The sequence below is a fragment of the Eretmochelys imbricata genome, chromosome 8 (genome assembly GCF_965152235.1).
Source record: "Eretmochelys imbricata isolate rEreImb1 chromosome 8, rEreImb1.hap1, whole genome shotgun sequence".
In the NCBI taxonomy this organism is placed as follows: Eukaryota; Metazoa; Chordata; order Testudines; family Cheloniidae; genus Eretmochelys; species Eretmochelys imbricata.
In genome coordinates, this window is record NC_135579.1 from 6,630,431 (window position 1) to 6,654,611 (window position 24,181).

Below are 24,181 nucleotides of genomic sequence, written 5' to 3' on the forward strand. Positions count from 1 at the left end.
AGACCTAACCTTCATGGTGATGCATTCTCCTAGCACCCGGAGCCCATGCCCTGCTCTCACACACGCCCAAGATTACACACTAAGCCACAGCAGCTAGAGAGAACTCGCCCTGTAGGGAGCTGAGGGCTGCAGGAGAGATTCCAAGGGGCACATTCCAGGTGTGGGAGGCTTTTGTGGGGAGGGGTGGGACAATGCACATTATCCAAGCATCCAAGCCCCTCCATCACCGAGGGCTCTCCTGCCAGGTCCGGGACGAGCAGGAGCAGCCCAATTTACGGGGATAGCAACAGCAAATATACAGCAAGATCAGTTCTAAGGGAGGAGGGCTGGACTGCTAAATAAATAGTGATGGGTGGCTTCCAGCATGAGTCTATTCCTGAGGGAGCAGCGGGGAGGGCTGGTCTTTGTACTTGCGAAGGGTCTTTCCCCTCCACTGAGATTTCCCCTCTCCGTATTTCTCTAGGAAGTGGGAAGCTAGGCTAATAATGAATCTCTCCAGAACGGAATGGGTGGCAGTGGAGAAGGGCAAGTTAAGGATGGCAGGCAGGTGCAGCGTGGGGAGGTGATGCCACCTGGAGAGAGGTGACTGTCATAAATCAAGTGTCATTTTAGGCAACTGTGTTTCCCCCAAATGTGTTGCAGGACCGGTCTGTCTATAGGGAGTGACGGTCAGGGCCTGCCTCTACAGAATAGCACAAGTGTGCATGCAAACTAGGCTGTAGAGACTGGTACCTTTCCTGGGAGATTCTACCCATATTGGTGTCATAGCAGAAGGGATTTTGTATCAAGGGATTCAGCTCTTTGGATGCATTGCATGGAGATTTTTGGCTGTGGATAAAGCTTTGAGTCCCACCCCACCAAACCGCTGACATCTCTACATTAGTCTTCTCTGATCAGGGGCTGCCTCCTCTGACCAAAGACCTGCCGCTTCATATAATCTATGATGTCATTCTTCACCATGGCCAAGTTTGTCCTGGGGCCCCACCTCATCACGGGCCGCCCAGTCGGGCCAACCAAGAACTTCTCGAAGTTCCACTTGATGTCGTGGATCTTCAGGGGCTCCCAGAAGAGCCTTTTGGGGTCACCGAAGCTTTCCACCACGGGAGGACAGGAGTTCTGCAAGGAGAGCAAAGCACAAGCATCAGTGACACTATGTGCTGGGAAAAGCTAATCTGTCCCCACCTAGTGCTCCCCAAACCTTGAAGGTTGGGCTCAGGGCAGGGTGTTTGCAGGCACGCACCTTCAGGAAGGTGTAGAACTTCTGCTCCTCTTCCCCGTTCACATCCCCTTTTTGAAAAAGCTGGAAATTCGGGACAAAGCCGCCCCCAGGCCGGACGTATCTGAAATCAAAGGGAGAGAAGAGTCAGGTTCTGGTTCAAAGGAGCCTCCGGAGCCCATCTTCACCTAGCATGGAGACAGTGATGAAACTGCTGCTCCTGCCCATACATGCTGCCCGGCCGGCAGAAGCCAGGCCTAACCCACGTTCTAGACACAGCAGCAACCTGGTCAACAGCCAGGCTTGTAAACGGTTTTCTAAATGGTTACTGGTCTACGCGCCCACGCAGGCTGTGTGGGCTGGAACCATTTTTAAATCACTCCTGTGTACTGTCACACTGATGCTGCTTCAATTGCTAGTGTGATGGGGCCTCAACCGCATTTCCCCGACATCACAAGCAGCAGGGAGGAGCCTGGGCCATGGGGGATGCAGCCTGCAGGGTCAGCACGCAGTTATCAGATTTCAGAGTAACAGCCGTGTTAGTCTGTATTCGCAAAAAGGAAAGGAGTACTTGTGGCACCTTAGAGACTAACCAATTTATTTGAGCATAAGCTTTTGTGAGCTTCATCGGATGAAGTGAGCTACAGCTCACGAAAGCTTATGCTCAAATAAATTGGTTAGTCTCTAAGGTGCCACAAGTTATCAGATTGCAGCAACTGCATCTAAAGGACGGGACCCAAAACCACCTGCTTAGTGGCTGGGGTCAAGCAGGAATGGTCCTTTTGCATTCCTGCCCCACGCTAACTGCACTGGGCTTGGTTCAGTGCTGATCTACACACCTGCACCCCTGTCAGATACTGTGCGGAACGGCTGGCTGTAATTACCCTGGGGCTTTGCGGGGGTTCAGACACGCAATAGGGAGTCAGTCCCATTGTTGTTACTGATCTCCGGTGTATCCGCTTGACTATGCACTGCCTGTTTCCCCCCTCTTCCAGCCCAGGTGGGAGCAAGGGCAGCCACCCTGCCCCCGCCCCCGCAAGGGATCTCAGGCCCCTGCGTCACTCAGCCGTCTACTCACTTCAGCGCGGGGAGGATTTCGGAGTTCTCGCCAGGTTCTTGTTTGCCAAATTGGTTGCTGGGGAAGCCCAGGATGATGAGTCCATGCGGCGCCAGCTCATTCTGTAGTGCATTCAATTCTGCGCACAGGAAAACCCAACCAGAGACAGGTTATCGCAGCAATAGACGGGAGCTGCTCCCCCGGTGTCTGGCCGCAGGCGGTGTCGCCAAGCAGCCGGCTGGCCTTGGAGACGGCACCCCTTTGGGAATCCGAAGCACAGGGGAGGCAGAAGAGGGCTCCAGTTCTGTGCTTCTCCCAGGACTCTGAGGCCAGGATCACTCTGCGTCGGTCAGGCCTCAGGGGCAGAAGTCCTGGCATTCTCCGTCAGCAGTGGCGAGCTCTACGCCCGCGCGTCAGCCTCCCCTCAGTCCTCCTAACAGCAGCATGGGTCTCCTGGGACTTGGGCCCTGTCTGTGCTTAAATCCCTGCTCATGCTGTCATCTCTCTCTCTCCCTGTCTCCGTTAAAGCGTTGTGGCAAAGGGGAATCTCTGGAGCCCAGGCATGCCCTGGCCATGGCTCCTCCCCTCCATCTGCCCCCGAACACCCCGACCTGACCCCTGCACCAGTGAGGATTGCCCCCCACCCCCTCATTGCCACGTCCTCTTTCATTTCACAACCTTCCTTTTCTCTTTGGCCTGCGCCAGGGTACTCCCCCCCCCACCACCACCCAGTGTCCTGTGGTGCACAGAGGTGGCTATCCCAGACTCCAGCACAATCCCCTCCCCCTTCCTCTGGGCAGGGGATCTTACCCAGGTACTGCATGGTGAGTCCTCAGTAGGTAGCCACGTTCACAAAGAGGATCATCTTCCCTTTGTACTTCCCAAAGGGGATGTACTCCTCTCCGTCTATGGTGAGGGCCCCATACTTGTAGATTGTTCCCTCCACCGAGTTGTAACAGTCCACCTGGAAAACAGCCAGGCAGGGCATGTGGGAAGGGGCAGGGCTGGAGAGAGGCAAGGAACAAGGTCTGACGACCAGCGATTAACTAGCTTCTTTAGGTTTTACTGTTTCCCCAAGGAGCTCCACATCTCCCAGTTCCTCTCCTGGCTTCCCCTTCACCCACTCTGACCAGCGGGGGCCAAGGCACGCTGCTGGGATCCTCCGGTGTGGCCACGTTTGGTTCGGCTCAGGCGAGGGAGGAGACAGCCGTGAGGTTCTGATCCGCTTTTGGAATCTGAACCCAGCCCCCACCACCAATCACCAGGAGGTTTGGATCCAGGGATGATCTACTTCAATCCTTCCTCTTTCTTTCCTCCCAGTCCTTCTCACCTCCTCCTCAACCCCTGCATCCTGCCTTCACTGCCGCCCTTCCCTTGATCTCCTCCACCTCCTCGCTGGCCTCACAATCCTTATTTCATTCCTCTGCTCCTGTCCTCAGCCTCCTTTCTCCCCTTCTTCTCTTCATTCACATGCTCCCTTAGCTCCTGTCCCCTCCAGCCAGCCTCCACCCCTCTCTTCCGAGGAATCTGCAGAGGGGCAACATCCAGTTTAGGGAGGAGAAGGGGCCCAGTGGGACACCATCCCCTGCCCCAGAAAAGGGCTTTGCGATTCCATGCCATTTGGTGCATTCCCAGAGAGAGCAAAGGTCTGGTGACCCACCGGGAAGTGTATGTTCCGGGCCACACCGTGCGCTCCTCCCCAGAGTTGGTGCAGCCCCATGGCACTCCCTGGAGTGTTGGCCAAGATGGCGGTTGTCACATGGGAAGCTTGGTTAGCCGATATGTTCTACTGGTGAGAGGAAAATCTTCTCCATGGTTCTCTCTGTTTGAACGCTGCCCTCTGCTTTCGTTACACCCCTGCTCCCTGCAAACAGGCCTGGTTTATCGAGGCACGCATTAACAGTCAAGCAGGGGGCACTCTTGGGAGTTAACCCCTAGTTTATATTCTCCTTTGTGTTCTAAAGAGGTGAACCCTAACCGATCCATGGGCGTGCCTCTACCACTCTGGGTCTGCTGCAGATCGCGTTAAGGGGTAGGATTCATAGGTGCTGGAACTAGGGGTGTTATTGAACCCCCTGGCTTGAAGTGGTTTCCATCATATGCAGGGTTTACAGTTTGAGTCAATGGCTCTCAGCACCCCCACTATATAAATTGTTCCAGCCCCCTGATAGGATTTGTCTCTGACAGCCGTGGCTGGGCTCCGTGGATCGCCTGGTCAGGGTTTCTCACGCAGAGACTCTTCCCAGACCAAATAGAGCCAGCAGCCAATGCCGGGCTCTCGCACGGTGTGCTCATCCCCCTGGAGTCTCAGAAATCGGGTTTGACATGCACCGGCCTCCCACCCAGCGCCTCTGACTTTCCAGGGCTGCAGCTGCTAGCATGTTTATTCCACCCAAGCAGCAGCCACAGAACCACAGGTGGGGAGGGGAAAGGACCAAAAATAGCCACAGTATGTCAACAGTGTCAACCCTGCGCCACTTTCTATTGCTGCTCGCTCCTGTGCAGGAAGAGGAGCTGACCCGCTCATGCTGGCCCCTCTGCTTCTTCTGCAGGGATGGGAGAGGAAGGGCCTTAGAAAGGAGGTGGTGCTGGCTGCCCCCTCCTGTACGTGTAAGAAGGGCCAAGGGAGATTGCTCAGTAGAAGGATTGCTGTCCGAGGGATTTACACTGGCTTGCTACTCCTCACTGCCTGGCTCCTGGCTGAGTATCTGTCACCTAGAAACAGACTGTTACTAGGATCCCACTCAGCCATGTGTGTCAGGTGGAGCTGCTGGCTCAGAGAGCAGGGAGCCAAACTGTGCCCCAAGGTGGCCCAGGATCCCTATTCACCAGGAGAGATTTAGAGAGACACAGATTGGGGAAGAGACCTTTCTCATCAAGATGAGAAACAAAAGCAAGTCTAGCGGCTCACCTGGAAGGGGAAGGGCCCTGGCAAGAGAGATTGCCTGCCCCAGTCCCTACAGCTCCCCAGAGGGTCTCAGGAAGGGAAACCTGCTCCTGCAGACTCCAGGATTGAAATGCCAAGCACACAGCCCATGGACCGGAGCTGGCCTATAGGATGGGTTCCAATTCTTCTTATGTAAGCATGAAGTGCCTAGCCCTTCAGGCTGTGAAGGAAACCTTCCCACAGTGACCTGAGTGTAACCAATGCAGAATGGATTCCCTGTGTCTGAAACAGCAGCTCTGGGAGGCACGAACGCCCATTCACCTCAATGAGGTGTTAATTCTTAAGCCTAATGATTATGCTCCAAGACCACAAGTTTTTCCAGTAAGTTGGGTCTTGCAAATGTGTGTCTAGTTTATACAATCACAGCAACATAGGGTAACTACCCATGCCAACGGCCAAGCCGACAAAGAGCACAGATTCATAGATTCCAAGGCCAGAAGGGACCATTGTGATCATCTAATCTGACCTTCTCCAATGGTTAATTACTCTCGCTGTTTAAAATGTGCATCTTATTTGCAGTCTGAATTTGTCTAGCTTCAACTTCCCTCTGCTGGGTAGTGATACACCTTTCTCCGCTAGATTGAAGAGCCCATTATTCAATATTTGTAGATGCTTCTAGACTGTAATCAAGTCACCCCTTCACCTTCTCTTTGTTAAGCAAAATAGATTGAGCTCTTTGAGTTTACCACCATTAGGCAGGTTTTCTGATCTTTTAGTCATTCTCGTGGCTCTTCTCTGAACCCTCTCCAATTTGTCACCATCCTTCTTGAATTGTCGACACCGGAACTGGACACAGGATTCCAGCAGCAGTCACACTAATGCCACATACAGAGGTAAACCCACCTCTCTACTACTCAAGATTCCCCTTTTTATGCATCCGAGGATCGCATTAGCCCTTTTGCCCAAAGCTCACATTCAGCGGATTATCCACCAAGACCCCCAAATCTTTTTCAGAGTCCCTGTTTCCCAGGATAGAGTCCCCCATCCTGTAAGTGTAGCTTACGTTCTTTGTTCCTAGATGGATACGTTTACATTTAGCCATATTAAAATGCTTGTGCCCTGTTCATCAAGTGATCCAGATCACTCTGAATCAGTGACTTGTCCTCTTCATTATTTACCACCCCCCCAATTTTTCTGTTATCTGCAAACTTTTATCAGGTTTCAGAGTAACAGCCGTGTTAGTCTATATTCTCAAAAAGAAAAGGAGTACTTGTGGCACCTTAGAGACTAACCCATTTATTTGAGCATAAGCTTTCGTGAGCTCCAGCTTACTTCATCGGCTGTAGCTCACGAAAGCTTATGCTCAAATAAATGGGTTAGTCTCTAAGGTGCCACAAGTCCTCCTTTTCTTTTTGCAAACTTTTATCAGTGATGATTTTATGTTTTCTTCCACACCTTGATAAAAATGTTAAATAGCTCAGGGCCAAGAACTAGACCCTGTGGGACACCACCAGAAACACACCTGTTTGATTAGGATTCTTTGTTACATTTTGAGACCTGTTAGCCAGCTTTTAATCCATTTAATGTATGCCATGTTAATTTTATATCTTTCTGGTGTTTTTAATCAAAATGTTATGTGGTACCGAGGCAAATGGCTTACAGAAGTCTAAGTATATTGCGTCAACACTATTATCTTTATCAAGCAAAACTGTCAATCAAATTTTAAAAAATCAAGTTTGTCTGATAGGGTCTGTTCTCCGTAAACCCATGCTGAGTTGCATTAATTAAATTATCCTCCTTTAATGCTTATTAATCCAAGGCTTATCAGCTGCTCCATTATCTTGTTTGGGATCCATGTCAGACTGAAAGGCCTATAATTACCCAGATGATCCCGTTTACCCTTTTCTTCCAATATTCTGGAACTTTCCCAGTGTTCCAAGTCTTATTAAAAATCAGCTTTAACAGTCCAGCAAGCTTTTCAGCCAGCTCTTTTAAAACTCTTGGGTGAAAGATATCTGGACGTGCTGACTTAAAAATGTCTAACGCTAGTAGCTGCTATTTAACATCCTCCTGAGATACTAGTGGAATAGAAAGAGTGTTATCATAAAATATGACTACAATATTTGTTTTTTCCCCAAACACAGAACAGAAATATTTATTGAACACTTTTGCCTTTTCTGAGTAATTATTAATAATTGTACCATTTCCATCTAGTAGTGGACCAATACCATTATCAGGATTCTTTTTGTTCCTAACATACTTTAAAAACTCCTTACTGTCCCTAACTCTGCTGGCCATAAATTTCTCCTTGTGCCTCTTTGCTTCCCTTATCGATTTTCTACAATTCCTAGCTTTTGATTTATATTCATTACTATCTACTTCCCCTTTTCTCCATTTGTTATATATTTTATTATTTTTTAGAGCTGCCTTTACTTCCCCTCTGCATCAAAGAAGTGAAGAAATAGTCATGGCTCTAAAACCTTCCAATGTTTGGGGCTTTTGTACATATAACCTCAACTCTGAACTCCCCGAGTTCTTAAGTTGTTTGCTCAGTTGGCATTTTGGTTCACTTTTGTGTTCTCAGAAGGCAAGATGCACTCAGAGCACTGATACGTGCCAGCTTAACGTCGGTGAACGCGTTTTATATAACCGTAATGTAACTGCTGTTTGCTGTGCTCCTCACAACCATCTCACAGTTGCAGCCCCTGTCTGTCAGATCTATCTGTTGCCTCTCACCATCGTTTCAGAATGTGAGTTCTCTTGGTGGGAGGACCACCATTTCATTATATGTCTTTTGGTGGGGGCCCTGATTCCTGACCGGGGTTTGACGTGCTACCTACAGAAGGTGTAGGGGAGACTAAGGATTGCTGCAATAATTGTATCTAATTATCTCATGCAGACTGGCATGCATTTCCCCCATGTCCAGCACTGATGTGTCAGTGCGCCTGGCTCACACTTCATCACCCTGCAGCCCTTCCTCCCGACACCCTGGGGCATCTAGAATTATCTCCCCCTGCCATCTCCCTCCCATCCTCTGCCAGCAGGAGGGCAAGGCAGCCTCCACACACAGGCGGACAGACAAAACAGGGTTAACAGTGGGAGCCAAACGTTGGTAGCTTTCCCCCTTTCCACCCAGCTCCTCTGATTCAGTCCAAGACGCCACCAACCGGGCTTGTGGCATCACAGTCATTTCCCAGGCAATGGATGGGTGATGCAGAGGAGCAGCCAGGAATTATGCAGCACTCAACTCTCACGTAAGCCCTGTTTTGGGAGCTGATAGCCCTGCCAGAGACAAACACCCAGCTAGCCTTCCCCACTGAGCTCTGCCAATGCAACTTAAGTCCTAGGCTTGCGCCCTAACCACCGGACCCTCCTGCCTCCCTGGGCACCTCCCACTGCTCTTCTGATGCCCCTCACTCTGGCCATACCACCCTCCGCTCCCCACTAGTCCAGTCCTGGGGCCGGCCTGCGTAGAGCTTGCCAGTCATGTTGACCTGTGTGCTGGCTTCATGACGTGGCCTCTTAGAGATCAAGCTGAGAGCCACCAGACTTGTTCCCAGTGTAACTTGAACCATGTTTCCAAGCAAGGATCCCTGCTCACTTAAGCAACTGAGACAATGACACTGATTAGATGTCTTCCTCTACGATCCTCAAGCAGCCAGGCTCCATGGAATAATCATTCCCAGGGACCCCAGGACTCTGCACACACCAAAAGGAAACTTCATCCTGAAATGGGGTGAGCTGCCACAGTGGTAGGTGGGGAGCAGGGAGAAGAAAAGTCTGTGTCCCTGCACTAAAGCCATGTATTTAAATGAGTGAACCCCAGTTAGGCGAAAGGGAAAGAGGGAATCAGCTGAGAGAGGGGAATGAGAAATTACCCCTTTCTCCCTCCAGCAAATCAGTGCATTCCCCATGTTTGCCTGCTGAGAACAGGAATTGGCCCAGACCAAGCCCCATGAGGCAAACACCCATTAGAAATGGGAATTCTGCTCCACATTTGCAAACAGGCCCTTTCTGGGGGGAGCTGTTCACCCCAAGATCTCTGCCCCCCAGCCCAGATCCCAACACACCAGAACTTTGGGGCATTGAAACCCAGATCCAGTTTGCGTCCATCTCTCCTGATGAGTGATGGGGAGAGACCCCTCCCAGACAGAGATGAAAGATGCCCTCCCGACCCCGGCGTGCCCCCTGGGACCCAACAGCATCATGCCAGAGCACCGACCCTGCACGCACACCGTTCTCCGGTGGGATTTCCTCTTACCTTCTGTTTCTCCTCTCCCTGGTTAGGCTGAATTAACCCAGCCAAGAACAAGGGGAAAATCCAAGAGCCCCTGAGTCTGCCCGCCATGGGGGGCAAGCACCCGCTTCTTGCCCCACAGAGCACAGCAGCTGGGTGCCTGGGTCTGGCTGGGCCTGTCCTCTTCCCCACCCGCAGCAGCAGGGAGAACTAGAAGGCTGAGCCTGAGTCCTCCTAGCCAATCGCAGGGAGGCGGGGATGGCAGGGCTGCTACCAGAGGATTAACCATGTGGGCTCTGGCGAGCTCCAGAGCTGTCTGGGGGCGGGAGAAAGGGGACTGATTGCTTCGGCAACTGGAGAATCGGGACTCAGGTCAGGCGTCCCCACCACCCCCGCCCAGGGCTGGAGCGGTCCGGGTGCAGGGCTTTGGTTCGGCTTATAAAGCTAGGGCCCCCGTGCGAAAGTCTGGCTGGGATCTGAGTGCAGATTACAGCCACTTTCCAAAACAGAGGGGAACGTGAAACCAAAGAGCATGGGGTGGAGGGGAAGGGAGATTAACCACGGACCTGGCTGTTATGTAACACGCTACGGGCCTGAGCTCCTGGAGATTAGGATCAAAACAGTGGAGAAATTCATAGCTGTTATCATGGCCCAGCCCTCGAGTCTCACCCTGGTGATCCCGTTGGACGTGCCCAAGTACAGCCACTGATCAGTTGTATCTCACACACCAAATGGGGCATGAGCAGGGACAACCCAGCATTCCCACTACAATCCCTGCTACTCACGGGCTAAACACGCCACCAGGTGCAGCAGGCGGATAAACCAGCAGAGCGGGAATGGGGTGGGGGACAAGGAAGATGGGTATGTTCACATGGTAGTGTCAGTGGTTAAAGCAGTCGTTGGGAGCTCCCAAGGGTAGGTGCTGGGGTATAATATAAAGGCAAATAATCCTGGGAAGGATTAGAGAACACCTGGCACTGGCCACTGTCAGAAGACAGGATACTGAGCTAGATGGACCTTTGGTCTGACCCAGTCTGGCCGGTCTTATGTATACCTGAATGGGAGGACCAAGGCATTCCAATTCCTGTTGCCTGGGGGAGCCCAGGGGAAATCCCTGCTGGAGCTGGCAATCTTTTGGTCTCAATTCCCTGTGCTAGGGCCACTTGATGCTGCTTGAGCTCTAAAGCCAGCCAGAGTCCTTGGGACAGAGTGTCCCTCTGGTGACAAAGAAAGAGTGGATCCTACACCATCCCACCTCTCAGCTGTTGACGTGGGGAGCTGTGGGGGGGAAGAAGGTGTGGCCAGGGCTCCCTGCACCTGTGCTGATCCCCAGCTGCTTGGCAGCCAGTGTAAATTAAAGCACTCCCCAAGCTGCTCCAGTTTACCCAGGGAACTGGGCAGGCAGTGGAAGGTCCCAGCAGCAAGGGAGTGCACACAGTACCTCTCTGCTGTCCTCTGCTCGGGGCGCCCAGAGCCACAGCTGCCAGCACCATCACAGACACGGCGATGGCGCAGATCCCTCCTTAGAGTCACACACGGGCTGCTACTGCTCTGGGTGGGGAGGGGGATCATGGGAAGGAGCCGTAGTAACACTAGCGAGCCCCATGAAGCCCTAACAGAGGCTGTTCCAGGCCGACACTGACTAACTCACTGTGTGTGCTTTCATCTGGTCCACAGCCTGCAGTTCTGGGGCTGCCCATCCATAGCAGCTGGGGGTTCTCTCCAGGGGACAGCTGGCTCCTGCCCTCTGCTAAGCAGAGACTCCTTGGCTCCTAACCTTTCCCTCACGGCCTGCTTTCCACTCCCCACTGATGCCGTCCCTCAGTTTTCAGCAGCGTCTGGGAACGCTGGGATTATTCATGAAGCGCCTGTCAAAGCTGGGCGGCTCTGTTTACACGCTGGGTCCCTGCTGGATTGCGGTGTGGCTAGAGAAGACAATCCAGCGAACACGGGCCTGGGAACAACCCCACCCTTGTTCACTTCTGAGCAGAAGCAGGGTGGGTGGGATTGTCCCTGGAGGGCTGGTTGGGTTTGGGTTTTGCCAGGTGGCATCTGGAGACCGGGGTCTGAAACCCCAGGGTTCGGGGGAAATTGTACAAATGGCTCCAGGTTGGGGCTCCTTTCCTTAGCGATGGGGATGAGTCTCTCCCCATCACTCATTTTACAGACTTGTTTGGGTGGGGCTGGGGGTTTCATAGGAGGGACGTGGTTCCACTGTTCATCTGTGTCTCTGTCATCAGGCCACGAGGTCACATGGGTCAGACCCCCCTAGGCTGACATGTAGCCCAGTCCCGACGTCTCCACTACGCTTCCAGCCACTGCAGTGACTCAGGCAAGTAACCCCTCTATTCTCCACCCCCAGCCCTTCTGCTGTGTGGCTCACAGCCCCCTCCCCACCGAGGGGTCAGAAAAGGGTCCATCTGGCCACTAGGAGACCAGAAAGCCTGGTTAGCAGCTGGAACCCATTAGGGCCCCTATAAAGGCTGCCTCTCAGCAGGGCAAAGGCTTGCGGGTGGGGCTTCAGGAGCAGGTGCTCTGATGGGGGCAGCTGGGGTTAGACTCCTTTCTCTTGCATAGGGAGGAGTTACTAGTGGGACTGGCTAATGCAGGCTGGGGTGGGGGTCAGGAATTCCTTTAAGCTGGGCCGCAGGAAGGCTTGCCCTGGGAGCCTCAGTGCATGAGGAGCTGCTCTCTAGGGCGCTTCGGCAAACACATGTAAACCTGGAACTGGATCGGTGTCGGGAGACAACCTCCCAGCCCCCCAAGAATACACCCCTCTGCCTCCCTCACCCCTGCCTCAGGGTACAGCTGGGAAAACAGAGGGGGGGGATTAGAGTGGCTAAGCAGGGACGCACAGAGCCAGGAGGGGATCTGAAGGGGAGGACAATGACAAGGAGTTGGATGTGGTGGAAAATGGGGAGTCAGCAGAGGGAGGTGTCCTGGCCAGAGCGACGAGCAACCAAACTGCTCTTAAGCTGTCTTGTATTGGATGGGGGTGGGGTGAATGTGGGGCTGGGGAGGCCGCAGGAGGACATGAGCAGGGCCTGGAGGAGATTTGAGGTGTGTGAGGACAAAGGGCAGGCTGGGGTTAAGAGATGCTCTAAACCGTGGCCCCAGGCAGATCCCATAGCCACCCGGGGAAAAGCAGCAAGGCTTGTGACCAAGAGATGAGGTCATGACCTCTGGCCAAGCACAGCGCAAAGAAAATCCCCTGTAGCCTTTGCTGCTCCCTGGACAGACACAAGCAGCCAAGGACTCGAGTGCCCCCCAGTTTGGAGAAATCAAAATGTTTACCTTGCATTGGATCAAAGTTCAATATGCCTGGTGCTGAAACGAATTTCCTACCGGTGTCCCTGCAGGTGATTGGTGGAGAGCGGTGAGCTGAGTGAGGGGACATTCGGGGAGCAATCCAAGTGAGTTCTTGGCCAGGTCACATAGAAGTGACCAGTGATATGGGACAAAGGTCCCTGGGAGGCAGCGGGACAGCGGACAGCAAACTCTGGAGAGAAGCTCAGAATTGGAGGACATAAATGTGAATCCCTGAACTTACGAAAAACTGAATAGCTCCAGAGTGGCTCCCTCTGCTATGCTGACTGTAGCTGTCTGGGCAACAGATGAATATTCCCTAGTGGGATCTGTGTAGTTCAGGGAGGTGGGCTGAAGCTGCCAGAGACGGGGTCTGGATTTATCAGAAAGGGGCAATAAAGATTTGGGATTTTCCTAAGCACTCAGCGTTGGCCTCACTTATGTATTTCCATAGCACTTAAGAGCCCTGGTCACGGGCCAGGACCCCACTGCGCTAAGCGGCTGTACGATGAGCATTTTTGAAAATGCCACCCTGAATGTTGGGCTCCATCTGACAGCGCTCCCAGGGGCTTACCATAGCCCCACAGCTGAACATACCATAGCCCATCTATGTTCAGCTGACATGGGCAGTACCAGGAAGAGATAGGCACTTGTTAACATGCCTGAGAGTTTGTTCCCCTTCGGGAAATGCTGAGCTCGTTAAGCTTTAGTGTCTTTATCAGAAAACAAAATAGCCTCCTTCACTTAATTCCTGCTGCTGGTGAAGATCTCGGCCAGGTGTGCTGCAGTGGAGGAGGGTTATTGGGACTGGAGGGATTCTAGCTGGAGAAAGCAGTGTGTAGCTTCTCTGTTTTCAGCCAAAGTGCCCCAAGCTTTGGAGGATTACATAGCTGGAGATAACAAGAAGCATCCTAGGTGCCTCTAGATGCTCACTCTGCAATGGTCTGTGTGTATATATAAAATCTCCTCACTGTACTTTCCCCTTTATGCATCCGATGAAGTGAGCTGTAACTCACGAAAGCTCATGCTCAAATAAATTGGTTAGTCTCTAAGGTGCCACAAGTCCTCCTTTTCTTTTTGCGAATACAGACTAACACGGCTGCTACTCTGAAATCTGCAATGACTGCCACAGACCAATCCTGCCAACATTTAGAAAGGGTAAACAGGGCCACCTACATAATTATAGGCAGGTCAGCCTGACACTGATCCCAGGTAAAAGATTGGAACAGCTGATACGGGACTTGATTAATAAAAAATTGAAGAAGGGTAAAGTAATTAATGCCAATCAACATGGATTTATGGGAAATAGATCCTGTCAACCTAATTTGGTAACATTTTTGATGAAATGACAAGTTTGGCTGATAAAGGTGGAAATGCTGATGTAATATGCTTAGACGTCATTCAGGCGTTGACTTGGTACAGCTCAACATTTTGATTAAGAACCCTGAATAATACAAAATAAACACAGCGCATATTCAATGGATTCAAAACTGGCTAACTAACAGGTCTCAATATTTAACTTTAAATGGGGAATCATCATAGAGCAGGTATGTTTCTAGTAGGGTCTTGCAGGGACCAATTCTTAGGGTATGTCTACACTACGGAATAAGGTCGAATTTATAGAAGTCGTTTTTTTAGAAATCAGTTTTATATATTCGAGTGTGTGTGTCCCCACAGAAAATGCTCTAAGTGCATTAAGTGCATTAACTCGGCGAAGTGCTTCCACAGTACCGAGGCTAGAGTCGACTTCCGGAGCATTGCACTGTGGGTAGCTGTCCCACAGTTCCCGCAGTCTCCGCTGCCCATTGGAATTCTGGGTTGAGATCCCAATGCCTGACGGGGCTAAAACATTGTCGCGGGTGGTTCTGGGTACATATCGTCAGGCCCCCCTTCCCTCCCTCCCTCCGTGAAAGCAAGGGCAGACAATCGTTTTGCGCCTTTTTTCCTGAGTTACCTGTGCAGATGCCATACCACGGCAAGCATGGAGCCCGCTCAGGTAACCATCACCCTATGTCTCCTGGGTGCTGGCAGACGCGGTACTGCATTGCTACACAGTAGCAGCAACCCCTTGCCTTGTGGCAGCAGACAGTACAATACGACTGGTAGCCGTCATCGTCATGTCCGAGGTGCTCCTGGCCACGTCGGCTGGGAGCGCCTGGGCAGACATGGGCGCAGGGACTAAATTTGGAGTGACTTGACCAGGTCATTCTCTTTAGTCCTGCAGTCAGTCCTATTGAACCATCTTATGGTGAGCAGGCAGGCGATACGGATTGCTAGCAGTCGTACTGTACCATCTTCTGCCGAGCAGCCATGAGATGTGGATGGCATGCAGTCCTTCTGCACCGTCTGCTGCCAGCCAAAGATGTAAAAGATGGAGTGGATCAAAACAAGAAATAGACCAGATTTGTTTTGTACTCATTTGCTTCCCCCAATTCCCCGTCTAGGGGACTCATTCCTCTAGGTCACACTGCAGTCACTTACAGAGAAGGTGCAGCGAGGTAAATCTAGCCATGTATCAATCAGAGGCCAGGCTAACCTCCTTGTTCCAATAAGAACAATAACTTAGGTGCACCATTTCTTATTGGAACCCTCTGTGAAGTCCTGCCTGAAATACTCCTTGATGTAAAGACACCCCCTTTGTTGATTTTAGCTCCCTGAAGCCAACCCTGTAAGCCGTGTCGTCAGTCGCTCCTCCCTCCGTCAGAGCAATGGCAGACAATCGTTCCGCGCCTTTTTTCTGTGCGGACGCCATACCAAGGCAAGCATGGAGGCCGCTCAGCTCACTTTGGCAATTAGGAGCACATTAAACACCACACGCATTATCCAGCAGTATATGCAGCACCAGAACCTGGCAAAGCGATACCAGGCGAGGAGGCGACGTCAGCGCGGTCACGTGAGTGATCAGGACATGGACACAGTTTTCTCTGAAAGCATGGGCCCTGCCAATGCATGCATCATGGTGCTAATGGGGCAGGTTCATGCTGTGGAACACCGATTCTGGGCTCGGGAAACAAGAACAGACTGGTGGGACCGCATAGTGTTGCAGGTCTGGGACGATTCCCAGTGGCTGCGAAACTTTTGCATGCGTAAGGGCACTTTCATGGAACTTTGTGACTTGCTTTCCCCTGCCCTGAGGCGCATGAATACCAAGATGAGAGCAGCCCTCACAGTTGAGAAGCGAGTGGCGATAGCCCTGTGGAAGCTTGCAACGCCAGACAGCTACCGGTCAGTTGGGAATCAATTTGGAGTGGGCAAATCTACTGTTGGGGCTGCTGTGATGCAAGTAGCCCACGCAATCAAAGATCTGCTGATATCAAGGGTAGTGACCCTGGGAAATGTGCAGGTCATAGTGGATGGCTTTGCTGCAATGGGATTCCCTAACTGTGGTGGGGCCATAGACTGAACCCATATTCCTATTTTGGCACCGGAGCACCAAGCCGCCGAGTACATAAACCACAAGAGGTACTTTTCAATAGTGCTGCAAGCTCTGGTGGATCACAAGGGACGTTTCACCAACATCAACGTGGGATGGCCGGGAAAGGTACATGACGCTTGCATCTTCAGGAACTCTGGTCTGTTTCAAAAGCTGCAGGAAGGGACTTTATTCCCAGACCAGAAAATAACTGTTGGGGATGTTGAAATGCCTAGATGTATCCTTGGGGACCCAGCCTACCCCTTAATGCCATGGCTCATGAAGCCGTACACAAGCAGCCTGGACAGTAGTCAGGAGCTGTTCAACTACAGGCTGAGCAAGTGCAGAATGGTGGTAGAATGTGCATTTGGACGTTTAAAGGTGCGCTGGCGCAGTTTACTGACTCGCTTAGACCTCAGCGAAACCAATATTCCCACTGTTATTACTGCTTGCTGTGTGCTCCACAATATCTGTGAGAGTAAGGGGGAGAGGTTTATGGCGGGGTGGGAGGTTGAGGCAAATCGCCTGGCTGCTGGTTACGCACAGCCAGACACCAGGGCGGTTAGAAGAGCACAGGAGGGCGCGGTACACATCAGAGAAGCTTTGAAAACCAGTTTCATGACTGGCCAGGCTACGGTGTGAAAGTTCTGTTTGTTTCTCCTTGATGAAACCCCCCGCCCCTTGGTTCACTCTACTTCCCTGTAAGCTAACCACCCTCCCCTCCTCCCTTCAATCACCGCTTGCAGCAGCAATAAAGTCATTGTTGCTTCACATTCATGCATTCTTTATTCATTCATCACACAAATAGGGGGATGACTACCAAGGTAGCCCAGGAGGGGTGGTGGAGGAGGGAAGGAAAATGCCACACAGCACTTTAAAAGTTTACAACTTTAAAATTTATTGAATGACAGCCTTTTTTTTTTGGGGCAATCCTCTGTGGTGGAGCGGCTGGTTGGCCAGAGGCCCCCCCACCGCGTTCTTGGGCATCTGTGTGTGGAGGCTATGGAACTTGGGGAGGAGGGCGGTTGGTTACACAGGGGCTGTAGTGGCAGTCTGTGCTCCAGCTGCCTTTGCTGCAGCTCAACCATACACTGGAGCATACTGCTTTGGTCCTCCAGCAGCCTCAGCATTGAATCCTGCCTCCTCTCATCACGCTGCCGCCACATTTGAGCTTCAGCCCTGTCTTCAGCCCGCCACTTACTCTCTTCAGCCCGCCACCTCTCCTCCCGGTCATTTTGTGCTTTCCTGCACTCTGACATTATTTGCCTCCACGCATTCGTCTGTGCTCTGTCAGTGTGGGAGGACAGCATGAGCTCGGAGACCATTTCATCCTGAGTGTGTTTTTCTTTCTTTCTAAGCTTCACTAGCCTCTGGGAAGGAGAAGATCCTGTGATCATTGAAACACATGCAGCTGGTGGAGAAAAAAAAAGGGACAGCGGTATTTAAAAAGACACATTTTATAAAACAGTGGCTACACTCTTTCAGGGTAAACCTTGCTGTTAACATTACATACATAGCACATGTGCTTTCGTTACAAGGTCGCATTTTGCCTTCCCCACTGCGTGGCTACCCCCTCAACCTTCCCCCCTCCCTGTGGCTAACAGCGGGGAACATTTCTGTTTAGCCACAGGCAAACAGCCCAGCAGGAATGGGCTCCTCTGAGTGTCCCCTGAAGAAAAGCACTCTATTTCAACCAGGTGACCATGAATGATATCTCACTCCCCTGAAGATAACACAGAGAGATAAAGAACGGATGTTGTTTGAACGCCAGCAAACATACACTGCAATGCTTTGTTGTACAATGATTCCCGAGTACGTGTTACTGGCCTGGAGTGGTAAAGTGTCCTACCATGAAGGACGCAATAAGGCTGCCCTCCCCAGAAACATTTTGTAAAGGCTTTGGGAGTACATCCAGGAGAACCGCGAATGCCAGGGCAAAGTAATCCTTTCACATGCTTGCTTTTAAACCATGTATAGTATTTTAAAAGGTACACTCACCGGAGGTCCCTTCTCCGCCTGCTGGGTCCAGGAGGCAGCCTTGGGTGGGTTTGGGGGGTACTGGCTCCAGGTCCAGGGTGAGAAACAGTTCCTGGCTGTCGGGAAAACCGGTTTCTCCGCTTGTTTGCTGTGAGCTATCTACAACCTCATCATCATCATCATCATCTTCTTCATCCCCAAAACCTGCTTCCGTATTGCCTCCATCTCCATTGAAGGAGTCAAACAACACGGCTGGGGTAGTGGTGGCTGAACCCCCTAAAATGGCATGCAGCTCATCATAGAAGCGGCATATTTGGGGCTCTGACCCGGAGCGGCCGTTCGCCTCTCTGGTTTTCTGGTAGGCTTGCCTCAGCTCCTTCAGTTTCATGCGGCACTGCTTCGGGTCCCTGTTATGGCCTCTGTCCTTCATGCCCTGGGAGATTTTGACAAAGGTTTTGGCATTTCGAAAACTGGAACGGAGTTCTGATAGCACGGATTCCTCTCCCCAAACAGCGATCAGATCCCATACCTCCCGTTCGGTCCATGCTGGAGCTCTTTTGCGATTCTGGGACTCCATCATGGTCATCTGCTGATGAGTTCTGCATGGTCACCTCTGCTGATGAGTTCTGCATGGTCACCTGCAGCTTGCCACGCTGGCCAAACAGGAAATGAGATTCAAAAGTTCGCGGTTCTTTTCCTGTCTACCCGGCCAGTGCATCTGAGTTGAGAGTGCTGTCCAGAGCGGTCACAATGGAGCACTCTGGGATAGCTCCCGGAGGCCAATACCGTCAAATTATGTCCACAGTACCCCAAATTCGAGCCGGCAAGGTCGATTTAAGCGCTAATCCACTTGTCAGGGGTGGAGTAAGGAAATCGATTTTAAGAGCCCTTTAAGTTGAAATAAAGGGCTTCATCGTGTGGACGGGTGCAGGTTTACATCGATTTAATGCTGCTAAATTTGACCTAAAGTCCTAGTGTAGACCAGGGCTTAGCTCAATGCCATTTAACACTTTTATGAATGACCTGCTGGAAAAAACATAAAATCAGCACTGATAAAGTTGGCCGCTGACACAAAGGTTGGGGGATTTACTGATTGAGAGCAATCTGGATTGCTTGATCAGCTGGGCACAAGCAAACACTATCCATTTCAATATGGCCCAATGTAAAGGCATACATTTAGGAAGAACGTACGTAGGCTGTACTTAAAGGATGGGGACTCTATCATGGGAAACGGTGATTCTGAAAAAGACTTTGGGGTCAGGGTGGATAATCAGCTGATATGAGCTCCCAGTGTGACACCGTGGTTAAAAGGCAAATGTGATCGTTGTGTGTTTATACTGGGGAATGTTGAGTAGGAGAAGGAGGTTCTATCCCCTCTGTATTTGGCACTGGGGTGGGCGCTGATGGAATCCTATGTCCAGTTCCGGGGTCCACAGCTCAAGAATGATGTTGATACATTGGAGAGTGTTCAGAGAAGAGCCACGAGAATGATTGAGAAGGGGCTGCTAGGAGTGGGCAATTGCCAAGGACAGCAGAAGGCCTAGTGCTAATAACATTGGCTAGCATGACCCTTCCTGCCCCTGTGATAAGGGAAGGGTGTCAGGCTCTCAGCAGAGAAGGTTTGCAGTGTGAATGCTTTTCAGGGAAGCCAGACACAGCAGGGGAGCTGGCTGCCATGCTAGGACTAGAGTTCCCCACGAGTCCTGCCAACAGGCTGCGCACGATCCACTCTGTTCTCCATACAGAACCAGTTCGGGGCTGTGCAATGCTCTGAGCCAGACCCACCCCTGCTCCTGCCGCATCCTGCATAGAACAGGAGCTCCCAGGGCCAGGCCATGTAGGGTCCATGTTCCCGGCTGTGGGTGCAGAGGGGTAAAGCCCCATCACGAGACTCAGCTGGCTCCCATCCTGATGGGGCGGACCAGCTAGTGAGAGAGAAGGTCTCTCTGGGCTTGATCAATTAATCTCTCATCCGTGCCAACAGGAAAAGTGATTCACTCCAACATCAGCCTCTACCTTCCATATCTAGCTAGGACTTGGGAACCCTGCCTGCAACTCCCAGCTCTGTTGCAGATGCCCTGTGGAACACTGGACGAGTAATTTAGTCTCCCTGCACCTCAGTCAGGACTGTTACAACCCCTGGGGGCTTGTCTCTCCCACTGGCTCCCCTCAGGGGCAGAATGTGCCCAGGGCTTGGTGGCACCTGCTTACGTCAGCAAGGCTTTAAAAACAGCAGCCCATTGTCGTTTGTTTGGTTTGTTTGTCAGACCCAGGAAAGCAGGGGATCAAAGACCAGCCTCGCCCCCTCCTGAAGTGCAGCCTGGGATTGTTTACAACAGCCCTGGGACAGGGGAGATAAAGGGAGACAGGAGTTGTGTTCTGTTTGACCATGACCCTGGCACCTGGAGTGGAGCCTGCAGAGATGATGGGGGCGGACCAGCTAGTGAGAGAGACAGGCTGTCTGGGCTTAATCAACTAATCCCTCATCCATGCCAACAGGAAAAGCCATCCATGCCAACAACAGCATATACCTTCCTGACTACAGAGCTTTGATAATCAACTATATCTTCCCGTAATTGCCAAGGAGCCTTCCAAGCCTGAAGGAAAGGCTAGTCTAGTATGGGCTTCCTCTTCTCCGAGTGAGGTCAGTGCTGATGAAAGAAGGAAGCACTGGAAAAACAACCACCCCTTTGTCCACAAAAGGGATTCAGCACAGGCCACAGCATTGTGAGCTTTCCCCTACGCTGCCCCCCATCCCTACCACTGAGCTTCACCCTGAGGGAGGAGAAGCCAGGTCAGCCTCCCTGCTGCCCCATTCAGTTCTTGGCCTCTCTTCGGAGGGTGTCAGTGGGTTGTCGTTTTGTGGGTGTGATGTGGCCACCTGCCCACTAGGACCAGGACGGAGCCCATGGATCTATTCCAGAGAGGCCAAAGAGCCATCAAACAGCACTGACCACGCCCGGCGAGGCTCCTGGACAGCAAATTTCCTTTCCATGGCACGGCAGGCGGTTCCTTTCAACAGTGCGTATGCTGCACACGACTGACGTGCATTATCCAGTGACCCCTGCGTATGGCTTATAGGAGAAGGAAGTGCACTACACCGCTATTAGCATCCCACAAAACCCCCTCCTTACCTAAAGGCGTGCTGAGGGTCACAGGCTGTCTCCAGGCTTTGGCATAAGTAGCGTATCACATGGCTACTGAGCCATAAGGCAGGTATTGCTGAATCTGTCTCTTCAGCCCTGCGGGGAGGGTCATAAGGACAAAGGCAAACGTGTTATCCCAGAATGCGTGATCTTCCAAAGGAGCTGTTAATCTGTGGAGTGGTGCCAGGTATAAACTCTCCTCCTCCCCCATGTCTGCCCTGATGGGGAGGTAAAAACCAAAAGGCGACAGGTTGCATCAGTCAGTGCAGGGCGGCTTATGCAGAAGGTGGAGCACTCACTCCATCCTTGATTCACATCAATCCGCTTCCTCCTTTGTCCCTTCTCCATCAGGGACAGTTCCTGACTCTTCCAGGGAGGACCCCCAACCCTCAAACTGAACCCTGTTGCTTTGCATGGCTTCTAGCCAGGAAATCAGAAACCCAAGGGCATGTAGGCGAACGTGTAAGATCAGTGGCCAGCGGGTCTCAGGGGCATAATACCTGTATAGCCAACAACACTGGCAAGAGAGAGGATAGAGGAGGAACTGAATAGCTTGAGAAAATGCACAAGAGCCTGCCCAACGTCAGCTCATGTATTGTGCCGCTAACTCGGGCAGCGTATTGTTATGCTGGGCAAACTGTGCCACAATCTTTCACACAGTTCATCTCAGCCCAGGAGCAGCGCAAGGGGACTGCAAATATACACCCACAGCGATGGCAACTGGCATGACTGTAACTCTGAGATCAGCTGACACCTCACAAGCTGGGCTCACTAAATCAACAGCTTTCCCATGCCGCTAGTGATCTGTACGGAGGGCCCCTTCAGAGTAAACGCCAGCACAGCGGCAGCCCCTGGGACCTTGAATTCTTCATCCACCCATAGGGCTCCCCATCTCCAGAGCAGAGCTGGCCTGCAGGCCAAATCAGAGCCATGGAGCTAGAGGGGACAGGTTCCTTGTCCCTCGCCATCAGGGCCGGCTCTAGGTTTTTTGCTGCCCCAAGCAAAAAATATTTTGGCCGCCTCACCCCCCTCCCGGATTGTTTGGCTTTTACACGTTTGCACTTTGCAATGTTTTGTTTTGTTTTGTTTTTTGACTGTTTAAATTAAAAAAAAAAATGAAAACAGAGAATTTGTAGCTTGTGAAATAAAACAATTTCCTACTAGTGTACTCATTTACTCACCGGGCCGGCCATGGAGTGAGCTGGGCTAGTCTGCCTGGGCAGAGCTATGGCTGTCCCTGCGCCGGAGGCCTTGGCATAGGCAGGACGTGAGCACTGACCCCAGGGCTCACGTGGCCTGCATGGGTCGCACCAAGTCATGCTGCTGGCGGGGTGCCCAGCCTGGCTGTCACTGCCGAGTAACTAGAGGGTCCTGGAGCTGGTTGGGAGGCACCGAACAGCTCTGCCTCCTGTCTCTCCTTCCCTGTGAGCACGCCCGGGGGCTTGGCGCTGCCCTCCGGAGCTGGGTGTTGCAGTCCCTTGTCGGCAGGAGCAAGCAGCTGGCGTTGGGGGGGTTGGGGGGGGCTGCCCGGTCCCTCCAGCCAGGACACAATCACCTCCGCTCCCCCGGCACCAATCCCAGTCTGAAATGGCTGGGATTGGCGCTGGGGGACGTTCCCCTGCCCCCCCCCCCCGCTGCATAGCATTTGTGGGGCCGTGGGCAGGGCTGCTACTGCCATTTCAGACTGGGATTGGGGCCGGGAGAGCGGAGGTGATTGTGCCCTAGCTGGAGGGACTGCGGAGCCCCCCCCGCAACACCTGCTGCTTGCTCCTGCCGGCACTGGGCTGTGAAGCCCAGCTCCGGAGGGCAGTGCCAACCCCCGGGCGTGCTCGTGGGGAAGGAGACAAGACCGACTCTAGGCACCAGCAAAGCAAGCACGTGCTTGGGATGGCCAGAACGCTGCCCCTGGAACATCCCCCCCAAGCACGTGCTTGCTTTGCTGGTGCCTAGAGCCAGTCCTGCTCACCATCCCTCTGAGCCTGCGGACACCTCAGTGTTACAGTTCTGATCACAGAAAACCCAGCCAGAGTGCAAAGATGGGCCAGACTCTGGATTCGATGTGTGAGCAAAGGGACCCTCGTGTGACTAACAACGTCAGGGCCGTCTCCTGACACCTTGGCAATCTCGCCTGGCCCCAGGAGTTCCGTATTTAGCACCAGGATGTGATAGCTGCTCTGGCAGGCTCCCTCGGCATCTCCTCTCTGGGTTTGTTGGGAATATTGGTAAAGGGAGGGCCGGTGTAGGCATCGGACGCACCACCTCCCCGTCCAGCTGTGCCTCCCGCCCCGAACACACCCAACCCACTGGAGATGATTTGACGTTCCCAGCTGGTGTCGGCATGGAGATGGGGATTGCAGCAGTCCTGGAAGGGAAGGAGAAGTGCAAGAGAGCTGTGTTAGCTCCGTGCATAGAGCAGGGCAATTACTGCAGCCCCACGGATGCGCACGAGCCAAATGCGGGCATGCCAATGACTAAAGGAGTTGGGGGGTGGGGAGAAGAAACGAGATCAGGGCTGTACACTGCTCCACCACAAGCCCCACCACACACAGCTACAACAGAAAGCGGCTCCAGGTTCCACCTGCGGATCTGCCCAGGAGGGTGTTTAGGGTGTCAAGATGGGCAGCCAGCACTCTGAAATCAAACCCAGTGATCAGTGTCAGGCTGCCAAGGCCCTATTCCACTAACAGCTCCCGGGAAGCGGTTGATGAAGCACGAGGCCCGGCTTTCTGCGTGCCTGCGGATCGCAGAGTTATGTCCAGGCCAGTTGCCCTTGCAGGGCTTGTATGCTTGCTGCCCCCGCCGGGCTGGGATGAACTGTGTGAAAGAGTGCGGCTCGTTCGCCCCGTCTCACAATACGCTGCGTGAGCTACTGCCACAATATAAGCTGGCCCTGCACAACCACTTGTGCATCCTCCTGAGCTATTCAATCCCTAGACCGATTCC

At 52.5% G+C, this 24,181-nt stretch overlaps 1 protein-coding gene across 1 annotated transcript; it reads right to left on the reverse strand.

Moving 5' to 3' along the window:
• Nucleotides 1-879: 879 nt before the first annotated feature.
• GPX3 (glutathione peroxidase 3) lies at nt 880-9,508 on the reverse strand. Its single transcript, XM_077824475.1, has 5 exons — nt 9,422-9,508; nt 3,084-3,237; nt 2,295-2,412; nt 1,241-1,340; nt 880-1,116 (listed from the first exon to the last, which is right to left on the reverse strand). Exons 1-5 carry the CDS (start codon nt 9,506-9,508, stop codon nt 880-882), a joined length of 696 nt encoding a protein of 231 aa, XP_077680601.1.
• Nucleotides 9,509-24,181: the final 14,673 nt, after the last annotated feature.